Source organism: Oryctolagus cuniculus, chromosome 15 (genome assembly GCF_051225735.1).
Source record: "Oryctolagus cuniculus isolate XC-2025 breed Fujian yellow rabbit chromosome 15, ASM5122573v1, whole genome shotgun sequence".
NCBI lineage: Eukaryota > Metazoa > Chordata > Mammalia > Lagomorpha > Leporidae > Oryctolagus > Oryctolagus cuniculus.
This window is the reverse complement of record NC_142881.1, coordinates 55,210,383-55,232,978: the sequence shown is the minus strand read 5'-3', so window position 1 is coordinate 55,232,978 and position 22,596 is coordinate 55,210,383. Positions and strand designations below refer to the sequence as shown.

Genomic DNA, 22,596 nt, shown 5'->3' with positions numbered 1-22,596 from the left:
ACACCGGGTTCTAGTCCCGGTTGGGGCACCGGATTCTGTCCCGGTTGCCCCTCTTCCAGGCCAGCTCTCTGCTATGGCCAGGGAGTGCAGTGGAGGATGGCCCAGGTGCTTGGGCCCTGCACCCCATGGGAGACCAGGAAAAGCACCTGGATCCTGGCTCCTGCCATCGGATCAGCGCGGTGCGCCGGCTGCAGCGGCGGCCATTGGAGGGTGAACCAACGGCAAAGGAAGACCTTTCCCTCTCTGTCTCTCTCTCTCTCACTGTCCACTCTGCCTGTCAAAAATAAAAAAATAAATAAAAAAAAAAAAAAAAAAAGAATATGTGGGAAAGGGGTATCGGTGATTTTCCTCTTAAGAAGTGACCACTATTATAGGTTTACTTCTCAGATCTTTTCTTTGCATTTTTCTCACTTTCCAGAGCAAGGATAATGTATTAAAATTGATATACCTTTCTATTATTTAATCATAAAAATGTAACTCAAACATTTTGAATAGCTTTGTACTATGACAAAACAATAAGCAGGAAAACTGAGAATGTTTTCTTGCATTTCAAATTGTGAGCATACTCTGTATGTTCCATTAAATAAGCATACGTTTCAAAAATCCAACCAAATTCCTCAAGCATTATGTTTCGTCAAACTTTAAAGATCAAAACAAGGGTTCTTCTAGCATTTACTACAATACCCAAAGTGTTGGGTATTACAAATAAGTGAAAGTTATCTAAGAAGAATAACTGTCCCTGTTGCCCTATTTAATCTTTCTGCCTCCACAGAGCTTTTAGTTTTAACACCGAAACTAAAGATTTTTTAGCAGTGTAAACATCTGTTTCAATTGTGTGGCTCTTCCCTGGACAGCTGTTTCCTCATAAGGATAGGGAAGTATCTGAGCTACAGCCAAAAAAACCAGCGACTTGAAAGGAGTTGTTTGGTTCTTCAGATCAAACCTCTCAGACTACAGCCTCCCTTTCCCATGATTCTTTACCTTTGGGCACCCCTCATGAGGCTTTAGTCCTTCACCCTTACCTACTCTCTAACTAATCTGTCATGCAGCCTTTCTTTCTGTACATTTTGTAATCTGTATTTGCTAGCATTCAAGACACTGTATCGATTCCCTCACCCTTCATCATACCTGAAGTACCCCACCCCTTTTTTTCCTAATTTTGTGACCACACTAAAGAAGCAGGAAAAAACTGGATTGTTGGTATTGAACAATCCTAACCTTGTGGGCCTACTCCAATATTTTTCACTCCTCAAGACTAGAACTTGACCAAGACCCCCTCACTTTTAGGAAACTGAAAGATAATCTACTCCTAAGTGTCCCACCATGATCTGATTCTGATCCAGCTTACTCGGTGACCATCCTTCCTAATTCCCTGCTTTTTGTTCATGCCAGTCTCTACCTAGAAAGCCATTTCCCCACCCTCTGATTTCTACTACTTCTATGAAGGCTACAAGTACACCAGCTACTTCGTAGTTTTAGTGGCAGAAGGATGCTGTTCATTAAGTATATTTGTTAACTGGTGTCTATATACAGATTACACTGACTTAAACTGAGATTTCTCTGCCTATATATACGTACATATCACTCTTACTATGAGATAGTTACTAGTGACCAACTAAGGGATTTGCTTTTTGGTTTTGGCTCTTTATAGCCCCTTCCCAGGTCCCAAGCAAATATCCAGTGTAAAGTGGGGAAAGAGGCCTGCTTTGACTGCCAGCTTCTCCAAAAGATCAGCAAACCACCTCTTCAGCTGGACCAACTCTGCTTCATGATAATTTTTTTTTAAAAGATGTGTTTATTTATTTGAAAGTCTAGTTACACAGGGAGAAGAGAGGCAGAGAGAAATAGGTCGTCCATCGATGGCACTCCCCAAATGAAAGCAACAGCCTGAGCTAGGCCGATCCGAAGCCAGGAGCCAGGAGCTTCTTCCGGGTCTCCCATGCGGGTGCAGGGGCCCAAGGACTTGGGCCATCTTCTACTGCTTTCCTAGGCCATAGCAGAGAGCTGGATTAGAAGTGGAGCAGCCGGGACTAGAACTGGCGCCCATATGGGATGCTGGTACTTCAAGCCAGGGCATTAACCCGCTGAGCCACAGCCCTGGCCCCTTCATGATAACTTTTAACCTAACCTACGGGACACACTAAGAGTGTCGACACACTAAGAGTCTGCCTTCTTGAGATCAAACCTAGACAAGACCTAAAAGGCCAAATCAGACAGGAAACAAATGTGCAAGTCTACAGCCCCTGCCTGCACTAACGTGGTGGACTTGTCTTCTTAAAGACATTTGCATTTTCCATGAAGTAAGACCTCAGCTAGACCACCCTCTGATGGCCATTGGCACAGTCCAGCCTTAAACCTGCAGAAGACTAAATAACCCACCTAGGCCACAGTGCCCACAAGAACAAGTTTCTCACTGTCCACTAGATGGCACTGTTGGTTAGCAATGCCTGCTGACAGGTTTGCAAAAAATAAAATCTGAGGCTCCTGGAGATAGCTAGTTAGGTTACACTGGGATTAGGACAAAGTAGCACAATAAACATCACTTTTATCTTTGTATTGATAATGACCTGGTCTAGAATGACTCAAAAAATAGTTATCCCTACACTTCACATCTTGGCTATTCAAATAGGTTCCTCCTAATGGCTTCACACCAGTATCCCATCTTAAAAAATAAGACTTCAGATAGCAACAAACACCACAGGTTAACTAAGAGCTCAGCACCCCAAGACTGCCCCCACTTCATAATCAAAACTCTCAGGTTTGACCTGTGCTTTCTGATACCGCAGTTGTAAAAAGGTTCCCATGACATCACTCTGCATTAGAATGGCTCTGGGAGAAACTTTACTTACATTTACACTTAGAAAAGAATACTGAGTTGCAGGAGAGATGCATCTAAAAAGGAGCATGTACTTCCACATCCTCTTTGAGCACTCCACCTTCCACATGCTCAGCAGTCTGGAAGTTCTCCAAACCCTGCCAAGGTCAGAGATTTTTGGAGGGCTTCATCACACAGGCAGGATCAATCTCCCAGAGGGTGGCTCGGTCTCTCATAACCAGCCATTATTCAGGGATCTGACAGTAGCCACAGAACAAAAGGCACTGTCTTGCAGGAGACTTTAGGGTCTTAGGAACTCAATGCCAAGAACAAAGGACCAAGACCAAATTATGTCATAGCATAGCTTGCACTGTCAAAGTCTCCAACTGGGGGGGGGGCAGAAAGTAGTGGAGGTGCAGAGTTTACTCTACCTGAAAGGAAGTCAGGATGACCAGGTCACATGGCCACAGTGGGAAGACTACACCATGTGGCTTTAGCGTGGGCCAGCAAACCATGCATCCTACGGCTAGTCAGATCTCTGTGGTCTTGGCTCTGCTCCCAATCTGGTACACAGCTTCACAGAATTCATAGCTTTCTGGACTTCGATTTTTTCATATATAAAGTAACAGGATTTAAAGACCCTAACAATGGTGAAATCAAATAGATTGAAAGGACCTATAAAATGTTAAAAAGATAATTTGACATTTTTAATTGACTTACCTTGATGAAAAATTTTCACTTAATAACCTTGAAACTTTAAGGATGACAAGTTTTAAAGGAACTGTTTGGTTTTCAGGTAGTATGGGTTATCTGTGGTTACCATGGATACTACACACACTGTCTGAAAGAAAGCTTATTGTCATGAAAAGCTGAAAATGAGAACTCTGGACTGGGCTTTCTGAGCTTTTCAACACGTAGCTCGACCCCACAAGAGGCCAACAGCAAGGAAGGACAGGCAGCAGCCTAAGCCTGTGCTGCTGCAGGATGCATTACTTAGGGGAAGCAAGTTCCTCTTCAGTCCCTTTTCGTGCACCTCATGCCAGAGCTAGACAGCAAAGACAGAACACCTAACCACTCCAGCCAGGAAATGGGGAATGTGACTGCAGGCTAGCACCTAATAACAAGACAAGTGGGGTTTGGGAGAGTGTTTAGGTTTTTGGTTTGCTTTTAGTACCTACTGCGGACAATGTGCTAGGGTGTTGGAAAGGTGCCACACAGTTCCGGGTCAACACAAAGCTTAAGGGCAGGACTAAACAAGAATACTATTTAGTGTAAATAAGAGCTTCAAGGGCTGGAATGGAAGCCGTGGCTGCTCCACTTCTGATCCAGCTCTCTGCTATGGCCTGGGAAAGCAGTAGAAGATGGCCCAAGTCCTTGGGCCCCTGCACCGGCGTGGGAGAGAGACCTGGAAGAAGCTCCTGGCTCCGGATCAGCTCAGTTCCGGCCTTTGCGGCCACTGGGGAGTAAACCAGCAGATGGAAGACTCCCTCTGTAATTCTTTCAAATAAATCAATTATTTATTTATTTATTTTTTTGACAGGCAGAGTGGACAGTGAGAGAGACAGAGAGAAAGGTCTTCCTTTGCTGTTGGTTCACCCTCCAATGGGCGCTGCGGCCGGCGCGCCGCGCTGATCCGATGGCAGGAGCCAGGAGCCAGGTGTTTCTCCTGGTCTCCCATGGGGTGCAGGGCCCAAGCACTTGGGCCATCCTTCACTGTACTCCCTGGCCACAGCAGAGAGCTGGCCTGGAAGAGGGGCATCCGGGACAGAATCCGGCGCCCTAACCGGGACTAGAACCCGGTGTGCCAGTGCCGCTAGGCGGAGGATTAGCCTAGTGAGCCGCGGCGCCGGCCCCAAATAAATAAATCTTTAAAAAAAAGAAAAAGAAAAAAGAAACGAGCTTCAAGGGCAACAGAGAACTGAAGCTAATACAAATTCACCTACATTTGTTGGTGAAAATGCAGAGGAAAGGTCTTAGGAAATCCGTATCAAACTGCTGAAAGCAATGGGAAGGAAAGAGCGGAGAGAGGAGGTGGTAGAGGTAGAAACGGAGGTTCAGATCAAACATGGAGCTCATTCAGAGAAATGGCCAGGCTAATCAAAGCTTATTTTTGGCACAAACTTTTAAATCTCAAGTTTTATGAGGAAGGTTACATAAGCAAAATGTCCTCAGAGTCTAGGATATTAATAACTGAGATGGACAAATTAACCCTTAAGAGTATAGAATCCTTGTAATTTATTTATGAAATATTTTTTTGAAAGTTAGAGAGGTCTTCCATCTGCTGGCTCACTCCCCAAATGGCCAGACACGCCAGGGCTGGGCCAATCCAAAGCCAGGAGCTGCTTCTAGGTCTCCCATGTAGGTCCAGGGGCCTAAGGATTTGGGCTGTCTGCTGCTTTCCCAGGCATGTTAGCAGGCAGCTGGATCAGAAGTGGAGCAGCCAGGACTCGAGCAGGTGCCATATGGGATGCTAGCGCTATTGGCAGTCGCTCAACGTGATACACCCCAGTGCAGGCCCCGCAATTTCTTTTTATAAAGAACAAGTTATTCATGGTTACCCTTTCCTGTTTCTCTAGTTTTCACCATTGAATGTGTATGGCCAACCCTACCCTTCAAATAGGTGCTCCCAACTGTCTCAGGAGGCAGTATACAAGGGGACTTCAAAAAGTTCGTGGAAAATGGAATTAGAAGTTTATTTTGGTGCAAAAAATTATGAAAATCCATACATAACTTACGGCAAAAAATTTTGAAAATCCATATATAACTTATGTCCCATACATAACTTAAAGTTCATTTTAAAAAAATGTGTATTCTGAGGGCCAGCGTCATGGTGCAAGGCTAATCCAGCGCCTGCAATGCCAGCATCCCTCATGGGCTCCACTTCCAGATCCAGCTGCTCTGCTTCTGATCCAGCTCCCACTAATGTGCCTGGGAAAGCAGCAGAAGACAGCCCAAGTTCTTGGATCCCTGCTATCCATGTTGGAGATCTGGGTAGAATTCCAGGCTCCTAGCTTCAGCTTGGCCCAGCCCTGGTCATTGCAGCCATCTGAGGAATGAACCAACAGGCAGAAGATCTCCAAATCTCCCATATCTCTTTTAAAAAAATACATATTATTGGGGCTGGCCACCTCTCAAATAACCTTTAAAAAAAAAAGGTTCAGAACACCTATAAATGCCCATCCAAACCCCAGTTGTAGGAAAAACACTACAAAACATGGGGAAAAAAAGATCCATAAAATACCACGGTAACCATTTGACTGCATGTGTTCCCATTTCCCATTCAAAGTTTACAACACGGAGGAAAACTATTTGGTGCCTTGGTTTTAAACTACCAACCACATTCAACAAAGAAATAAAACACAATTATTTTATTGATTTCTTACAATCATATACTGCCAACTAGCATTACTTCACTCATGCATCATTAAAAACAAAGGATATTTCCTTGCTATTTTCAAATGATGCATTATATAATAAAGTTAGAACTTAAAATGCACCCTGATTAATTATGTAAACTGGTAATTTAAAAAAAAGCTAATAATTTGGTTCCTTTCTTCATAAAATGGAAATTTAAATATTTCTCCTGATAGTCTTGAGGTTATCATTATGTTATGAGTAGTGCAAAGTGTGGCACATATAGTTTCTTCTAGAAAGGTGTGTTTCTTACACACTTTATATATATAAGCCAACAAAATGTGCATAACAAAACGCGCACAGTCAATGCATGATGGAAAGCATGTTTCAACTGTAGGCAGCCCTCGGGCCACCTTATTATTTCGGTTTTGCATTATCATTTATGGCATCATAGATTAATTACACAGAACATTTTTACACATTTTAACCCTGAAGAAAAATAACTGTTGCTTGAAAAAATTATTCCAGGTAGCCATTTGGTTTTTATCAGGAGAACAAGGACCTCTGAGAGTTGAGCGTTTGCCGAGTCGGAATCATCAGCTTAGGTCAATGAATCAGAGAGGCGACACGTTTCACAGTGACTTTCCCATAGCCTGGCCATGCCTCCTCTCCCATAGGATGCCAGATGATGAAGCACTTCCGGGATACCCCTGTAGGTGTGGTTTTCCCTTTTTCGTTTTCTGTTCTGGATTAACTCGTTACTGGATTATTTCCTTTTCTGACGTCTGTGGTCTTCCATTTTAATCATTCATAAATCCTTTCAGAATATCCTCAGAGAGCTCCATAAGGGGGAGTTCTGGAGATGGGAAATCCAAGGGAGGGAGATTGGGTATTGGAATGTCCTTGGCTTTCCCAGGATTCGCTGCGAACTTCTGCCAGCTTGCAGAGGCTGCAGCAGCGTCAGACTGCGGCGGCAAGCTCCACAACTCGGACTTTTCTACAAAGTCAGCATCTACTTCCAGCTCCTTTTCGACGGGGCCTTTTAGAAGTCTGGCCTTTTCAGCCTTCAGCTGTTTATTTTCTTTCCTTAATCTCTCATTCTCAGCCACAAGGAATTCCACATGCTTCATCAAATCTGCAATTTTGGTTGCCTGCTCCTCTATAATTGTTTTATCATCTTTTGGGGCTTTGCTTCCAATACACGGCTCTGCTGGCTCGCTCTTTTGCTGAAGTAAAAACAGTAGCGTGTCTGGATCCCTGTCAAAGGCCCCTCGAAGTTCAGGCAGACGTCTCTCGGTGGAAGGACTGTACTTGTGAGGAAGGAGGAGACTGTGGCCTTCCGCGTCCTCAGCACAGGGTCTGGGAGATGCCTGAAGATGGGCAGTGGCATCCCTGTCTGGGTGCTGCTGGGCGCGCAGTCGCTCCTCGCGCTTGGCTCTTTTCCACCTCTCCTGAATGAGGAGGAGCTGTTTCATGTGGCTGTCCCTTTGCAATTCCAGTGATAAATGAGCCTATCACACAGAAAGAGAGGTACAATTACAGAACTTCACATTTTAGGTCTTTTTAGTAATGTCCAACAGATACCATCCTAAGATGCTCCTTTCTGAATAACAATTTATACAATATGCTTGCAGATCAATATAACCTCAAAAAGTTTTTAGAATAACCAGGTCTTTTCGGATAAGCTAAAAATTTCATTCATAAGAAAACACCATTCATTGAGGAAGTCACAAGTGCTATTCTCAGTCAACAGACTGAATCAGACTTTCTGGACATGCCTTATTGCTCTGCAATGCCATTTGAACTCTGCTTAAATTGGAAATTTTGCCTCTTCAGACATACTAATTGTAAACCAGTTAAAAAGAAAGTCTTGTGAATCAGGGTATTTAGACAGCTCAGTGGACACCTGTATCATGTAGCTCTTATGAGCAGGTTCTACACTGTCAAAGGGAGTGCCAAGGATAAAGCTCACCTTTAAGGCTCCCTTGGTTCATCTGAGGAGCCACAGGTTTTTCCCTGGCCCTGATACCCCTCACAGAAACAATCCATTTAATTCAAGTGAGACAAATACTGAGTACTGCCCAGACACTTGGGTCATTTTATAAACAAGAAATCATTTTTGGATAATTTTTTTTTTTTTTTTTTTTTGACAGGCAGAATGGACAGTGAGAGAGAAAGGTTTTCCTTTTGCCCTTGGTTCACCCTCCAATGGCCGCTGCGGCCTGCGTGCTGCAGCCTGCGCACCACGCTGATCCGAAGCCAGGAGCCAGGTGCTTCTCCTGGTCTCCCATGGGGTGCAGGGCCCAAGGACTTGGGCCATCCTCCACTGCACTCCCTGGCCACAGCAGAGAGCTGGCCTGGAAGAGGGGCAACCTGGACAGAATCTGGCACCCCGACCGGGACTAGAACCCGGTGTGCTGGCGCCGCAGGCGGAGGATTAGCCTAGTGAGCCATGGCGCCGGCCTGGATAATCTATTTTTAAAACATAGGTAGGCCCTTCCCATTAACAGAAGACAATTTAAAGTCACCAATGAAACAAATTTAAAAGTACCAGAGCTGTGGGGCCAGCACTGTGGCACAGTGAGTTAAAGCCCTGGCCTGCAGTGCTGGCATCCTGTGTGGGCGCCGGTTCTAGTCCCAGCTGCTTCACTTCCAATCCAGTTCTCTGCTACGGCCTGGAAAAGCAGCAGAAGATGGCCCAAGTCCTTGGGCCCCTGCACCCACATGAGAGATCCAGAAGCAGCTCCTGGATCCTGGCTTTAGATCAGCTCAGCTCCGTCCATTGTGGTCACTGGGGAGTGAACCAGCAAATGGAAGATCTCTCTCTCTCTCTGGCTCTACCTCTAACTCTTTGAAATTAATAAAATAAATCTTTAGAAAGTACCAGAGCTGTGTAAGAATTCAAAAAAAGACAAATGGGAGGGTATTATTTAAATTATACTTAACAAGCAAAGGGTGGTCCAAATAGTTTCCCTTGGCTAGGCTTGCTGACCTCACTGTGAGCAAATAACCAAATATGAGGCATGATTAGGAACGGTACCTATGCATCTCTAAAAGAGACATCTGGCCATCTGAGATCTCTGAGTAGCCACTAAAAAAAGGGACATGGGGCCAGCGCCGTGGCATAGTGGGTAAAGCCACCACCTGCAGCACCAGCTTCCTATATGGGTGCCAGCTCCCTGCTGATGGCCTGGGAAAGCAGGAAATAGCCCAAGTGCTTGGGCCCCTGCACCTGCATGGACGACCCCAAAGAAGCTCCTGGCTCCAGATTAGCCCAGGTCCAGCCACTGCAGCCATTGGGGGAGTGAAGCAGTGGATGGAAGATATCTCTATCCCCTTCTCTCCTTCTCTGTAACTCTGGCAAAATTTCAAATAAATGAATAAATAAATCTTGTTTAAAAAAAGAAAAAGGGACAGAAGTTCCTGCACACCAGTTCTGGGACATCTGCAGTAGCTCACTTAGTTTAAATTGCCTTTCTGAAGTACTCTTCTCTTGCCCATTTTTAATACAGAGATTTCAGAGGGGCACAATATTTTATTTTAGATTTCCAAGTCTCCACCAAAAAAACCTTCCTAAGCCTTGTTGCAAATATCAACAACATGTCTCACCTGCTCAGACTGTGTCAGCTTCATGGCTTCAGAAAGATAAGCTGGTAAGAAAAAAAAATGTACACAAATATATAAATGTTGTTATTTTTTAATTAGTCAAAGGAAGAATTTTAATACTCCTCATATGACAGACAGAACTGGTCCTCTAAGCAGTTCTGTCAAACGGAGATTTCCAAATTTGGTTTCTTTTAACTTTATTTATCTGAAAGGCAGAGCCACAGACACACACACACACACAGCAAATGAGCCAGTGTGCTTCCATCCTCTGGTTTACTCCTCCAAATGCCTGCAATAGCCAGGGTTGGATCAGAACTCTACCCAGGTCTCCCATGGGGGTGGCAAGGATCCAGGTACTTGAGCCATCACCTGCTGTTTCCTACAATGTCAGCAAGAAGCTGGATGAGAAGAAGGTGGGACTCGATCCCAGCACTCTGAAATGCAGGTGTCCTAAGTGGCGGCTTAATCTGCTGTGCCACACTGTCCAACCCCTGGACAGGATTCTTCTGAAAAAAGGATGTCAGTGATGATCAAATGTAAATATCCCTACTCCATCTTGAAGGTTTTAGTCTCTCAAAGAGAAAGAACCACACCGACCCGTAAATGTTACACTTAAGAAAATGAAGCTGGATGAGCATGTGATGCAGCAGTTAGGATGCTGCTTGGGTTGGGATGGCCACACCCTTATCAAAGCGCCTGGGCTCCAGTCCTCACCCTGCTTCTGATGCAGCTTCCCAGAGATCCGAATGGAATTCTGGACTTCTGGCTTTCAACCTGCACAAGTCCTGGCTGTTACAGGCATTTGGGGAGTAATCAGTAGACATCTCTTCTTCCGCTTTTCAAATAAATTTAAAATTACAAAACAATGTTAATATAATGATGTACACAGCCATAAAGAACTGAAGATGATCTAATCAGAAAACTGGTTCAGGGAAGAATATTAAGAATTGCCAACAATGTACCACTCACTATGCTCACCAAAATATCAAGTGATTACTGATGACTTTTAACCCACCTGAATACCTGGACTACATCACTTTGGCCTTGTACACAATTAGTGTTATTGAATTCTTTCCAAGCTATGACATCAGTTTATTATGAATTAAGGTAGTAGAGACCCTAAGAATCTGTTGACAGATTACTGTAAGGAAGTTACTGAAGAGAATATAATGTCATCTATGAAGGCCTTCACTAAACTCTTCCTCTGATCTTAGGAGCCGATTTTGAGTGTCTGAATTTGTTTGCAATTAATGTAGCCAATTTAAAAATCCTTACTTTTCCTTTTCAGGCTGTTAGAAAGCTTATGGGCAAATTCTTCTTCTATAAATGTACCGGAATTTATGGCACATTTTATAAATTATACTCCCAGGTTTTTTCCCACTCTTTCTATAGATCTCCTCTATAAGACATTTTTCACCCCTTCTGGAATAAGGTAGGGTAAAAATATTATTAATGGATTGTATACAATTTTTAACTCTTACTATAAACTTTTGGCATCTCTTATCCATACGTTGAGTTCTTTTCTGCCTTTTTGCATTAATCCAAACAGTTTAATAATTTTTTGATTTCATGGTTTAGAACTGTCTGCTAGGATATACACAGTCCTTTAGATACAAATTCATCAGATGCTACCATTAAAGAAAAAAATTTGGTTGTTTTATCAATTTTTCCAACTTTTTCTTTTTTATTCCAATAGGCAACCTGTGCAGCTGCACACTGTTTCTTTTCCATGACTCCATGTTTAAATCTGGTGAGAGAGGCCGGTACCGTGGCTCAATAGGCTAATCCTCTGCCTGTGGCTCTGGCACACCGGGTTCTAGTCCCGGTCGGGCGCCGGATTCTGTCCCGGTTGCCCCTCTTCCAGACCAGCTCTCTGCTGTGGCCAGGGAGTGCAGTGGAGGATGGCCCAAGTGCTTGGGGCCTGCACCCCATGGGAGACCAGGAGAAGTACCTGGCTCCTGCCATCGGATCAGCGCGGTGAGCCGGCCACAGCGCGCCGGCCACGGCGGCCATTGGAGGGTGAACCAACGGCAAAAGGAAGACCTTTCTCTCTGTCTCTCACTGTCCACTCTATCAAAAAAAAAAAAAAAAAAATTCTGGTGAGACATTCTGTGTGCTCTGCAACTGCTGATCCAGCATGGATGCATTTTGGGGCTGCCAATGTGGTGTAGACAGTAAAGCTACAGCCTGGGATGCCAGTTTTCCATATGGGCACCAGTTCCTGCCCCAGCTGCTCCACTTCAGATCCAGCTCCCTAATGGCCTGGGAAAGTCAGCAGAAGATGGCCCAAGTGCTTGGGCCCCCGCCGCCCACGTGGGAGACCCTGAAGAAACTCCTGGCTTCAGCCTACCCCAGCATTGGCCACTGCAGCCATCTGCAGGGTCAAACAGCAGATGGAAGATCTCCCTCTGTCTCTCTCTCTTTTTAAAGGTCTATTTATTTGAAAGCAGAGTTAGAGAGGGAGAGATGGAGATCTTCCAACCACTGGCTCAATCCCCAAATGGCTTCAACAGCCAGATCTGGGCCGATCTAAAGCTAGGCGCTTCCATCTGGTCTCCCATGAGGGTGCCATCTCCCATGCTGGGCCATCTTCCAGTGCTTTCCCAAGCACATTCGGCAGGGAGTTAGACTGGAAGTGGAGCAGCCATATGAGACATCTGACTAAATCACAGTGCCAGCCCCCCCTGTAACTCTTTCAAATGAATAAATCTTAACATTTTAAAAAACCTCACCTGCAGCCTTTTTGTGACAAGAAATAGCCTCTTCATATTTCCCTCCAGCCAGTAAACGGTCTGCTCGTCTGCTCTGTTGATGAGCCTGGAAGACAAAATTGTAAATCATGACTTTAAAAAAACTTATTAATAAGATTCAAAATGCTTTTTTAATGCCACATATCAAACTTTACAGCTGTATCAGTAACTTGGGAAATATAATGAATAGAGCCTAGATCTAACTCCAGCATTTGACTGGAACTGGTGACTTCTCACTCCACGAATAAACCCTCTCAAGATTAATACCAGATACTCAATTCCATCTGTACCCACATCCTTCCATTTTTCAGAGATAAACCAAAAGAATCACAGCTATAAGCTATTATCCCAAATTTGTATTTTCTTAATTTTTTAACAAGCTCCTTTCAAAATAATGGTTATCTTACATACACTTTTACCAATCTTACATAGTTTCAAAACTAATCAGGAATTCACTTTTAACATAACAAATCCAAAATTTCTCTCTTATGTCAATTTTTCCCTTTCAACATTAGGGTTATCTGTTTGGAAAATCAAAGCTTTGTTCATCACACAGTTGAGGAATTAATGATATCATTATTTAATATCACAGGGCAGATCTCACCAAAAGAACAAACTTGGAAGTTCAAAAACCAAAAGACCTTATTGACTCTGAATGTAAAGGTAATGGATTGGCTACACTGTCACTGGTCTCCCTATATTTGTGTTACACTTTAAGCATTTCAAAAGAAGTTTACAAACAAAACTATTGATACTTTAGGTTTAATTAATTTATTTGAAAGCTAGAGGAACAAAACTACATTTGGCTGGTTCACTCCCCAGATACCCACAATAGCTGGGGAAGGGCCATGCTGAAGCCAGGAGCCAGAAACTTTACCTGGGTCCCTCATAGGGCTGGCAGGAACCCAACTACCTCGGCCATCATCTGCTGCCTCCTAGGCACATTAGCAGAAAGTGGATGGAAGTGGAGGCCAGACCAGACTCAGACTCTAACAGGGACACAGGTGCCCCAAGCAGATTAACCCACTGTATCACAACAATCACCTGCGAAAAGCGCTTTACTAGGCATTATCTCACCAGCTTTCACTACAAGCTCATGAATGTGTTTCTCTATCGTTACAGAGGCCAACAGATTGATGGGGTCACATGACTTCCATAAGATTTTTAAAGTAAATTATACATTATATTCTTTTTTTAAAAGATTTATTTATTTTATTTGAAAGTAAGAGTAACAAAGAGAGAGAAGCAGAGGCAGGGAGAGAGATCTTCCATCCATTGGTTCACTCCCCAGATGGCGACAATGGCCAGAGTGTGCTGATCTAAAGCCAGGAGCCAGGAGCTTCTTCTGGGTCTTCCAGGTGGGTACAGGGGCCCAAAGACTTGGCCTATCTTGTACTGCTTTCCAAGGCCATAGCAGAGAGCTGGATCGGAAGTGGAGCAGCCAGGCCTCGAACCAGCGCTCATATGGGATGCCAGCACTACAGGCGATGGCTTTACCCGCTATGCCCCAGCACTGGCCCCAAGATTTTTACAACAAAGTAGACACCATCAGCTAATGTCTTGTAACAAGTGAAATGTTTTCTTCACTAAAAAACTAAAATATAATTTAGCATAGCTTTTCAAAAAGTGAGAAGCATTATATATCCACATTCATAAAAGCAGTTTCACAACAACCAAAAGTTAGAAACAACCCCAATGTCCATTCAAGATGAATGGATAAAATGTAGTACGTAAACACAACGGCTCATCATTTTCTCTTTAAATGGAAGGAAACTGACATATTCTACAATATAGATGAACTCTTTAGACATTACACTAAATGAAATAAAACAGTCAAAAAACATACTGTGGCCGGCGCCGTGGCTCACTAGGCTAATCCTCCGCCGGCACACCGGGTTCTAGTACCGGTCGGGGTGCCAGATTCTGTCCCGGTTGCCCCTCTTCCAGGCCAGCTCTCTGCTGTGGCCAGGGAAGTGCAGTGGAGGATGGCCCAAGTGCTTGGGCCCTGCACCCCATGGGAGACCAGGAGAAGTACCTGGCTCCTGCCTTCGGATCAGCGCGGTGCGCCGGCCGCAGCGCGCCAGCCGCGGCGGCCATTGGAGGGTGAACCAACGGCAAAAAGGAAGACCTTTCTCTCTGTCTCTCTCACACTGTCCACTCTGCCTGTCAAAAAACAACAAAAAAAAAAACCATACTGTATGATTTCACTTAAATGAGATATTCATAGTCACACAAACAGGAAAATAGAATGGCAGAAATTGTTAGAACTGAATGAGAGGAAAAGGAGGAGGGAGTAGCTGTTCAACTGGCATGGTTTGTTTTATAAGATGAAATGTTTCAGCAATTTGTTGCACAATGATGTAAATTTATTTAACACTACTAAATTGTACACTTAAGGGAGAACATTGTGGCACCACAGGTTAAGCTGCCACTTTTGTCACTGGTATCCCATATAAGTGAACCAGTTCCTATTCTGGTTGCTTTGCTTCCAATCCAACTCCCTACTAATGCATCTGGGAAGGCACAAGATGGCTCAGGTTCTTGGGTTCCTGCCACTCATGTGGAAGATGTGGATAGGGTTCCTGGTGCCTGTCTTTGGCCTGGCCTAGATTTTTTTTTTAAACAATTTTTTTTTTAATTTATTTGACAGAGTTAGATAGTTAAAGAGAGAAAGGTCTTCCTTCCGTTGGTTCACTCCCCAAATTGGTCGCTACGGCCGGAGCTATGCCGATCCAAAGCCAGGAGACATGTGCTTCCTCCTGGTCTCCCATGCAGGTGCAGGGCTCAAGCACCTGGGCCATCCTCCACTGCACTCCCGGGCCACAGCAGAGCTGGACTGGAAGAGGGGCAACCAGGACTAGAATCTGGCACCCATATGGGATGCCAGCACCACAGGAGGAGGATTAACCAAGTGTGCCATGGCGTGGCCTGGCCTAGATTTGGTTGCTGTGGCATTTGAGGGGGGAGACCAGTGGATGGAAGATCTCTCCCTGTTACTCTATCATTTAAATAAATATTTAAACTATATGTGGTTAAGGTAAAGTTTTTTAAAAATTTAACACAAAACTGCACATAACTATGGGGGTACCATGTGATATTCTGATATTTGTGTAATGCTCAAATCAGGATAAACCTATCTCCTTAAACATTTATGTTGTTTTTTTAACATCACTTTTTAAAAAAGCAAATCTTTTTTAGTTAGATATAAAATGATTTATCTTGAATACTATTCAAAAAATGTCCCATTATAGCTTCTGGAACAGCAGTTAGGGTATCACTTGGGACACCCCAACCCACAATGGAATGCCTAGTTTATGAGATCTGTCTCCACTTCCAATTCCAGCTTCCTACTAATGCACACACTGGGAGGCAGCAAGTGATGGCTCAAATACGTGGTTTCCTGCCATCCACATCGAAGACCTGGACTGACCTGGATGCTTGGGGAATAAAACAGCAGATGGGAGGTGTCCAGCTACTTGCCTCTCAAATTTTTTTTAATTAGAAAAAAAGAGATGTGTTATTGATGCCTCATAAAAACACTTTGGAGAATCATTTTACAACTGGGCTTACAGATATTCTGGGCATGTAGCCGGTGTGAAACAGAGGTGAAGACAAAAGTAGAAAAGGCACTTCCATCAACACATGCTGTTTATATTTTCCCCACTTCTATTTTTGCAAGAAGAAATAATCAACACTCTTTAAAGGCAAGATCATCCCCTTGTTTCAGAGGCTTTTTCAAACAGTAATTAAACAAATACTTCTCTAAGTCACATTTTATTCTTGAGAACAATGGTCACAAGAAATGACTGGAGACTTAATGGATGAATTTTAACCACGGAGTTTTGAACTGAGCAAAAAATATGTTCTGAACACGTAAGTATTTCCCAATAGCCAGAAATGGCACAGATCTTTGAGGACGGTAATGTACATGATGAAGCAAGCTAACACAAGCAGTGATGATTACCAAGATTTCTCTAATGAACATGTTCTGATTATACTGTTACAGCAAGTGGCATTCAACAAGATTCCGGGTAGGCAAGAAAAAAGGAATGGAAGGGTAAATCTGTAGGTTTACCTCTGAACTTTCAAAGCAGCCCAACAGAGCGAGCAAATTCCTCTGAAATCCCAATCTACCTCATACCTAGCCCTACCAAGAACCAGGGTTCTGGAATCAAGAGCTGGCTCTTTGACTAAAGCAGCTAAGTTATTTGGACCTTAAGAATCCCATTTCCTCACCTGTAAAATGATGGCTTTGGACCAAAGATGTGCTTCTCAAGGTTTAATGGGAATACTAATCACCTGGGGCTCTTATAAAAATGCAGACTCTGACTCCACAGATGGGAATAAAGCTTGAGATTCTACTTGAGGCTGAAACTGCTGCTCACGGACACACTTCGAGAAACAGAGACAGGAGGATATCTGAGGCTGTCCTATGCTAACACTACTACGAGGACTTAGATCACTTTCTACCTTGAAATATGGATATTAATTTGGCTCCCTAACTAAACCCCATGCTCTGATGACAGAATCAACTGCTAACTCAACTGTTCAACACCAATAAAAGTTATCAAGCGGTGAGAGCAAAACCCCAAAAACTTACCCTGCCAATGTTTTATTATAGTCTCAGATATCATAGATTCCATTAAAAATATGTGACTACTCTAGGTTTTTTGGTACTAATGTAAACAAATGTCCTATTTTAAAAAGAAGTACAATTCCTACTAAATTCTTATTAGCATGAACAGAATGGATAGTCTTACTGCCTAAGCTTACAATTTCAGCTTCAACAATTATGAGACAAATAAACCTGGCTTTCTTAACTACTTGCCTCAGTTTCCTCATTTCTAAAAGAGTGGTTGTGAAAATTATTTAAAATATCACAGTGCACAGAATAGTACCTGGTACAACATCTGTATGCTAAATAATATGAAAAACAATAAAACTGCTGGAAGTAGCTGCTATCAAAAAGTTGACAACGAGGGCCGGCGCTGTGGCGTAGCAGGTAAAGCTGCCGCCTGCAGTGTCATCACATATGGCCGCTGGTTCGAATCCCAGCTGCTCCACTTCCAATCCAGCTCTCTGCTATGACCTGGGAAAGCAGTGAAATATGGCCTCTGCACCCGTGTGGGAGACCCATAAGCAGCTCCTGGCTTCGGATCAGTGCAGCTCCAGCCATTGTGGCCATCTGGGGAGTGAACCAGTAGATAGAAGATTTTTCTCTTTCTCTTCTGTACATCTACCTTTCAAATAAATAAATAAATCTTAAAAAAAAAAGTTAACAATGTAGTTAGGTATACCAGGCTAAACTGTGTTTTTAAATAACTGAAGATAATGTAGGAAACTTATTGTAGTACTAATTTTTATTTTTAAAACAACCTTTGGGGCTGGCACTGTGGCACAGCAGGTAAAACAGCTAGCTGCCTGCAGTGCCAGCATCCCATATGGGCGCCGGTTTGAATTCCAGCTGCTCCACATCCGATCCAGCTCTCTGCTATGGCCTGGGAAAGCAGTGGAAGATGACCCAAGACCTTGGAAGAAGTTCCTGGCTCCTGGATTTGGATCAGTGCAGCTCCAGCCGTTGCAGCCATCTGGGGAGTGAACCAGCGAATAGAAGATACCGTGCTTGCTATCTCACTCACTCGCTGGCTCTCTGCCTCTGTAACTCTGACTTTCAAATAAACAAATAAATCTTAAAAGAAAGAAAAAAACTACCTTTAAAGATGTCACAGAGGCCAGCACTGTGTCTTAGCAGGTAAAGCCACTGCTTGTGGCGCAGGTAACCCATAGGGGCACTGGTTTGAATCCCAGCTGCTTTACTTGCAATCCAGCTCCCTGTGCTGATGTGCCTGGGAAAAGCAATGGAGGACAGTCCAAGTTCTTGGGCCCCTGCTCTCACGTGGAAGAGCCAGAGGAAGCTCCTGGCTTTGGAGAGTTCAGCTCCAGCCATTGCAGCCAGCTGGTGAGTAAACCGGTGGGTGGAAGATCTCTGTCTCTCTCCCTCTCTAACTCTGCCTTTCAAGTAAATAAATAAATCTTTTAAAAAAAATTCATATTAATAAAATACTACTCTTGGTAGAGTAAGTCATTAAAAGTAATCCTATAAATATACTCGATAATTTAAAATAATAGTTGTGAAATTCAAAACAAAATAGTCCCATCCACCACTTCTCTCTGCAAGCTATACTTCTTCCTAGACAAGCTATATATAGTTCTTTTGGGAATGGCTATATTCTTATATTATCTTGTCCTCTGGACACATAAAGATTTCTTTCCCCCAGATTTTCAAATTTAGGATCAGAAAGTCTGTCAAGAAACGTTCACGTGCCTATCACGACTGTGAGATTCAGAGGCCAGCCAGGTGTGAAGCAGCCAGGCCTGCCGAGGCAAAGAGGAGACTCCTGACAACATCTGATTACAAGGTCTCAGGAGTTCTTGGACCCACCTACACTGTACCCTGCCCTTCCTGTGTCTTTGTAGTCCAATAAGTTATCCCTTTGGGTTTAAACTAATTTCAAGTCTGTACCCATCATCCGCCACCAACAAAAATCCTAACCACTAGAACCAGGTTACTAAGTAACCTCACTGACAAGTACTTTCTTAACTCTACATGCTGCTTTAAAAACACAAAGTTGTGGTGCAGTAGGCTAAGTCTCTGCCTGCAGTGTCGGCATCCCAAGTGGGCGCTAGTTCGTGTCCGGCTGCTCCACTTCCGATCCAGCTCTCTGCTTATGGACTGGGAAAGCAGTGGAAGATGGCTCAAGTATTTGGGCCCCTGCACCTGTGTGGGGGACCTGGAAGAAGCTCCTGGTTTCAGATCAGCTCAGCCCCATCCACTGTGGCCATTTGAGGAGTGAACCAGCAGATGGAAGACCTTGCACTCTGTCTCTCCCTTTGTCTTTATCTCTCAAATAAATAAGTGAAATCTTAAAAAAAAAAAAAATACAAGTTTGTGGTAGGCATCTGGCACAGCAGTTAAGATGGTTCTTAAGGGCCAGCGCCATGGCAGTCGTGAGTAAAGCCACCACCGCCTGCAGTGCTGCCATCCCATATGGGCACTGGTTCGAGCCCCAGCTGCTCCACTTCCGATCCAGCTCTCTGCTATGGCCTGGGAAAGCAGTGGAAGATGGCCCAAGTGCTTGGGCCCCTGCACCCATGTGCGAGACCTGAAAGAAGCTCCTGGTTCCTGGCTCTGGACTGGCTCAGCTCCAGCTGTTATGGCCATCTGGTGAGTGAACCAGAAGATAGAAGACCTCTCTCTTTGCCTCTACCTCTCTGTAGCTCTGCCTTTCAAATAAAGTAAATAAACTCTTAAAAAAAAAAAAAAAAAGATGGTGCTTAGGTCACCCACATCCCATATCAGAGAACCTAGTTCAAGTTCCACCTCTTCCACTTCCAATTCCAACAACCTGCTAATACCTACTCGGGAAAGCAGCAGATAGCCCACTTACTTGGTTCTTTACCATCTCGCTCCAGCCTGGCCTGCCCTAGCTGCTGCACACATTTGGAGAGTGACCCAGTAGATGAAAGCTCTCTTGTATCTCAAATAAAATGAAATTAAGTAAAAATTTTAGAACAAAAAATAGGTTCAATGTTGTCTTTTTCAAAAGAGAAAACTATTACCTTTCATAATTTCTAATTTATTTCATTTCCTTTGTAAAAGCTGTACATAAAGATGAAAAGGAACACTACACAGTATAAAGAACCAAAAGGAAGGCAAAAGAAAATCTAACATATGCCTGACCCTATGGTAGTACCTTCAGTTGGGAGCAAACAAGAAACTTCATTCATTCTCTTTCCCGATCAACTCACAAGTCTCCTACAAACAAGTGGCAAGTATTACCTCTGAACAATGAGCATGGAAAGGACCATCCAACTAATGTAATATAATTATATTTAGGATAACTGTTCAAGTGTTAGAGAAGTCCAGGAAATTTTTTTAAAAAACAATTATTATTATTTTCATTTATCTGAAAGGCAGAAACAAGAGATCTTCCATCTACTGGTTCAGTACCCAAATGCCTGCAATAGCCAGGGGTAAGCCAGACCAGGATGGAGCCAGAAGGGTGGAACTCAAACCAGGTCTCTCACATGGGCAGCAGGGTTTCAAGTACCTGAGCCATGACCTGCTGCTTCCCCAGGTATGCATTTGTAGGAATCTGCAATCGGATGCGGAGCCAGCTCTCAAACCCAGGCATCCCAAGCAGTATACAACTAGTGTACGACCACTGCAGCAAAAGTTCACCCCTTGGCCGGCGCCGTGGCTCACTAGGTTAATCCTCCGCCTAGCGGCACTGGCACACCGGGTTCTAGTCCCGGTCAGGGCGCCGGATTCTGTCCAGGTTGCCCCTCTTCCAGGCCAGCTCTCTGCTGTGGCCCGGGAAGGCAGTGGAGGATCGCCCAAGTGCTTGGGCCCTGCACCCCATGGGAGACCAGGAGAAGTACCTGGCTCCTGCCTTCGGATCAGCGTGGTGCGCCGGCCGCAGCGCGCCAGCCGCGGCGGCCATTGGAGGGTGAACCAGTGGCAAAGGAAGACCTTTCTCTCTGTCTCTCTCACACTGTCCACTCTGCCTGTCAAAAAATAAAAAAAATTTTTAAAAAAGTTCACCCCTCAGGACGACTTCTTTTTAATTTTAAATCTAAGGTTCAATTTCTCCCATCCAAATCTTTTTGTCCTCCTGTAGTTTCCAGTTTAGCTTGCTTTTCTTCAAAACTGCCACCATCCGCTGTAAAGACAGTGAGAATCTAGTACAGTACCTTTCAAATTACAGCATGCAAGCCACTAACAGGTTGTGAAATCAATCTAGTGGGTGACAACTAGTTTTTTTTAATATAAAAGTAAATGTTACAGAATGTAAGTAGTAAAAACTTCATTGTTTCGGTGAAACTTATGAATCCCTGCTTTCTGCACAATTCCAGGAGGCACCTTTCATAATCTAACAGCTCTGTTGTAATGCACATACGTATGTGTTGCTTTTCTGTAAAAAATTCTCACTGTGATCATTCAACATGAACAAATGCTGATATAATAAAAAGATCAATATTTATTTAGACTCTTGCTTTCAAATCCCATTGTCACCACTTACTCTGAATTTCAAAGTCTTCATCTGTGAAAAACAGGAATCTGTCCTATAGCTGTTTAGAGGACCAGATAAATAATCTACGTAAGATGTCCCCCTCCCCCATTACTAATTGCTGGATATATTTTAGTGCCCTACCACCTTTCCCCAGGGTGTTTCCATTAAGCCCAGCCTTGCTTGCAACAGAGGATGAATTTTCCTTGCAGTTTTTCAAGGCAACAAGGAAGAGGTTCAAACAGCCTTCTTACTTTAAAGATTTTACTGCCAATATCAGTATAGTTATCATGGGATGGTTAGAAAGTCTCCAGGTATGTACATGGATATTCTCTGCACCATGTTATCAGATTCCTTTTCTTAGATGAGAAGCTTGGAGGTTTCTTTACTTACCTATGTGAGAACTGACCACTCTAAGGAGAAGCTCAATTACTCAATAAATATATTCCCAGTACTCTTTAAAGGACAAACACTCAGACAACAATTATGGTCACACAGTCACATGGACCTTGCCCTTTGGGGTAGGTAAACAAGCATGAGCAACAGTCATTTATAAATTAAGATCTGGCGGCCAGGGCCGCGGCTCACTAGGCTAATCCTCCACCTAGCGGCACCGGCACACCGGGTTCTAGTCCCGGTTGCCCCTCTTCCAGGCCAGCTCTCTGCTGTGGCCAGGGAGCGCAGTGGAGGATGGCCCAAGTACTTGGGCCCTGCACCCCATGGGAGACCAGGATAAGTACCTGGCTCCTGCCTTCGGATCAGCGCAGCGCGCCAGCCATGGCGGCCATTGGAGGGTGAACCAATGGCAAAAAGGAAGACCTTTCTCTCTCTCTCACTGTCCACTCTGCCTGCCAAAAAAAAAAAAAAAAAAAAAAAAAATCTGGCATCACTTCTCAAACTCACAGCAAACAAACTGAAGAACTAGAAATTATCTAATGTTTAACATTTGCTATCAACATTCACACTACTAAAATGACATGTATGAAAAGAAATGCCTCAG

At 43.8% G+C, this 22,596-nt stretch overlaps 1 protein-coding gene across 6 annotated transcripts in view; it reads right to left on the bottom strand.

Moving 5' to 3' along the window:
* Positions 1-6,168: 6,168 nt before the first annotated feature.
* NRBF2 (nuclear receptor binding factor 2) overlaps positions 6,169-22,596 on the bottom strand; it is a 115,774-nt gene continuing 99,346 nt past the window's right edge. For 4 of the 6 annotated variants that reach the window (XM_089314105.1, XM_089314106.1, XM_089314103.1 and 1 more), the window contains 3 exons: positions 12,508-12,592; positions 9,779-9,819; positions 6,169-7,680 (listed from right to left, as the gene is read on the bottom strand). In XM_089314105.1, coding sequence (XP_089170231.1) covers positions 6,970-7,680; positions 9,779-9,819; positions 12,508-12,592 — 837 coding nt within the window. In that variant the 3' untranslated portion in view covers positions 6,169-6,969. Of the gene's footprint in view, positions 7,681-9,778; positions 9,820-10,489; positions 10,611-12,507; positions 12,593-22,596 lie in introns of those variants that run through there. The other 2 variants (XM_089314104.1, XM_089314107.1) reach the window with 2 other exon arrangements.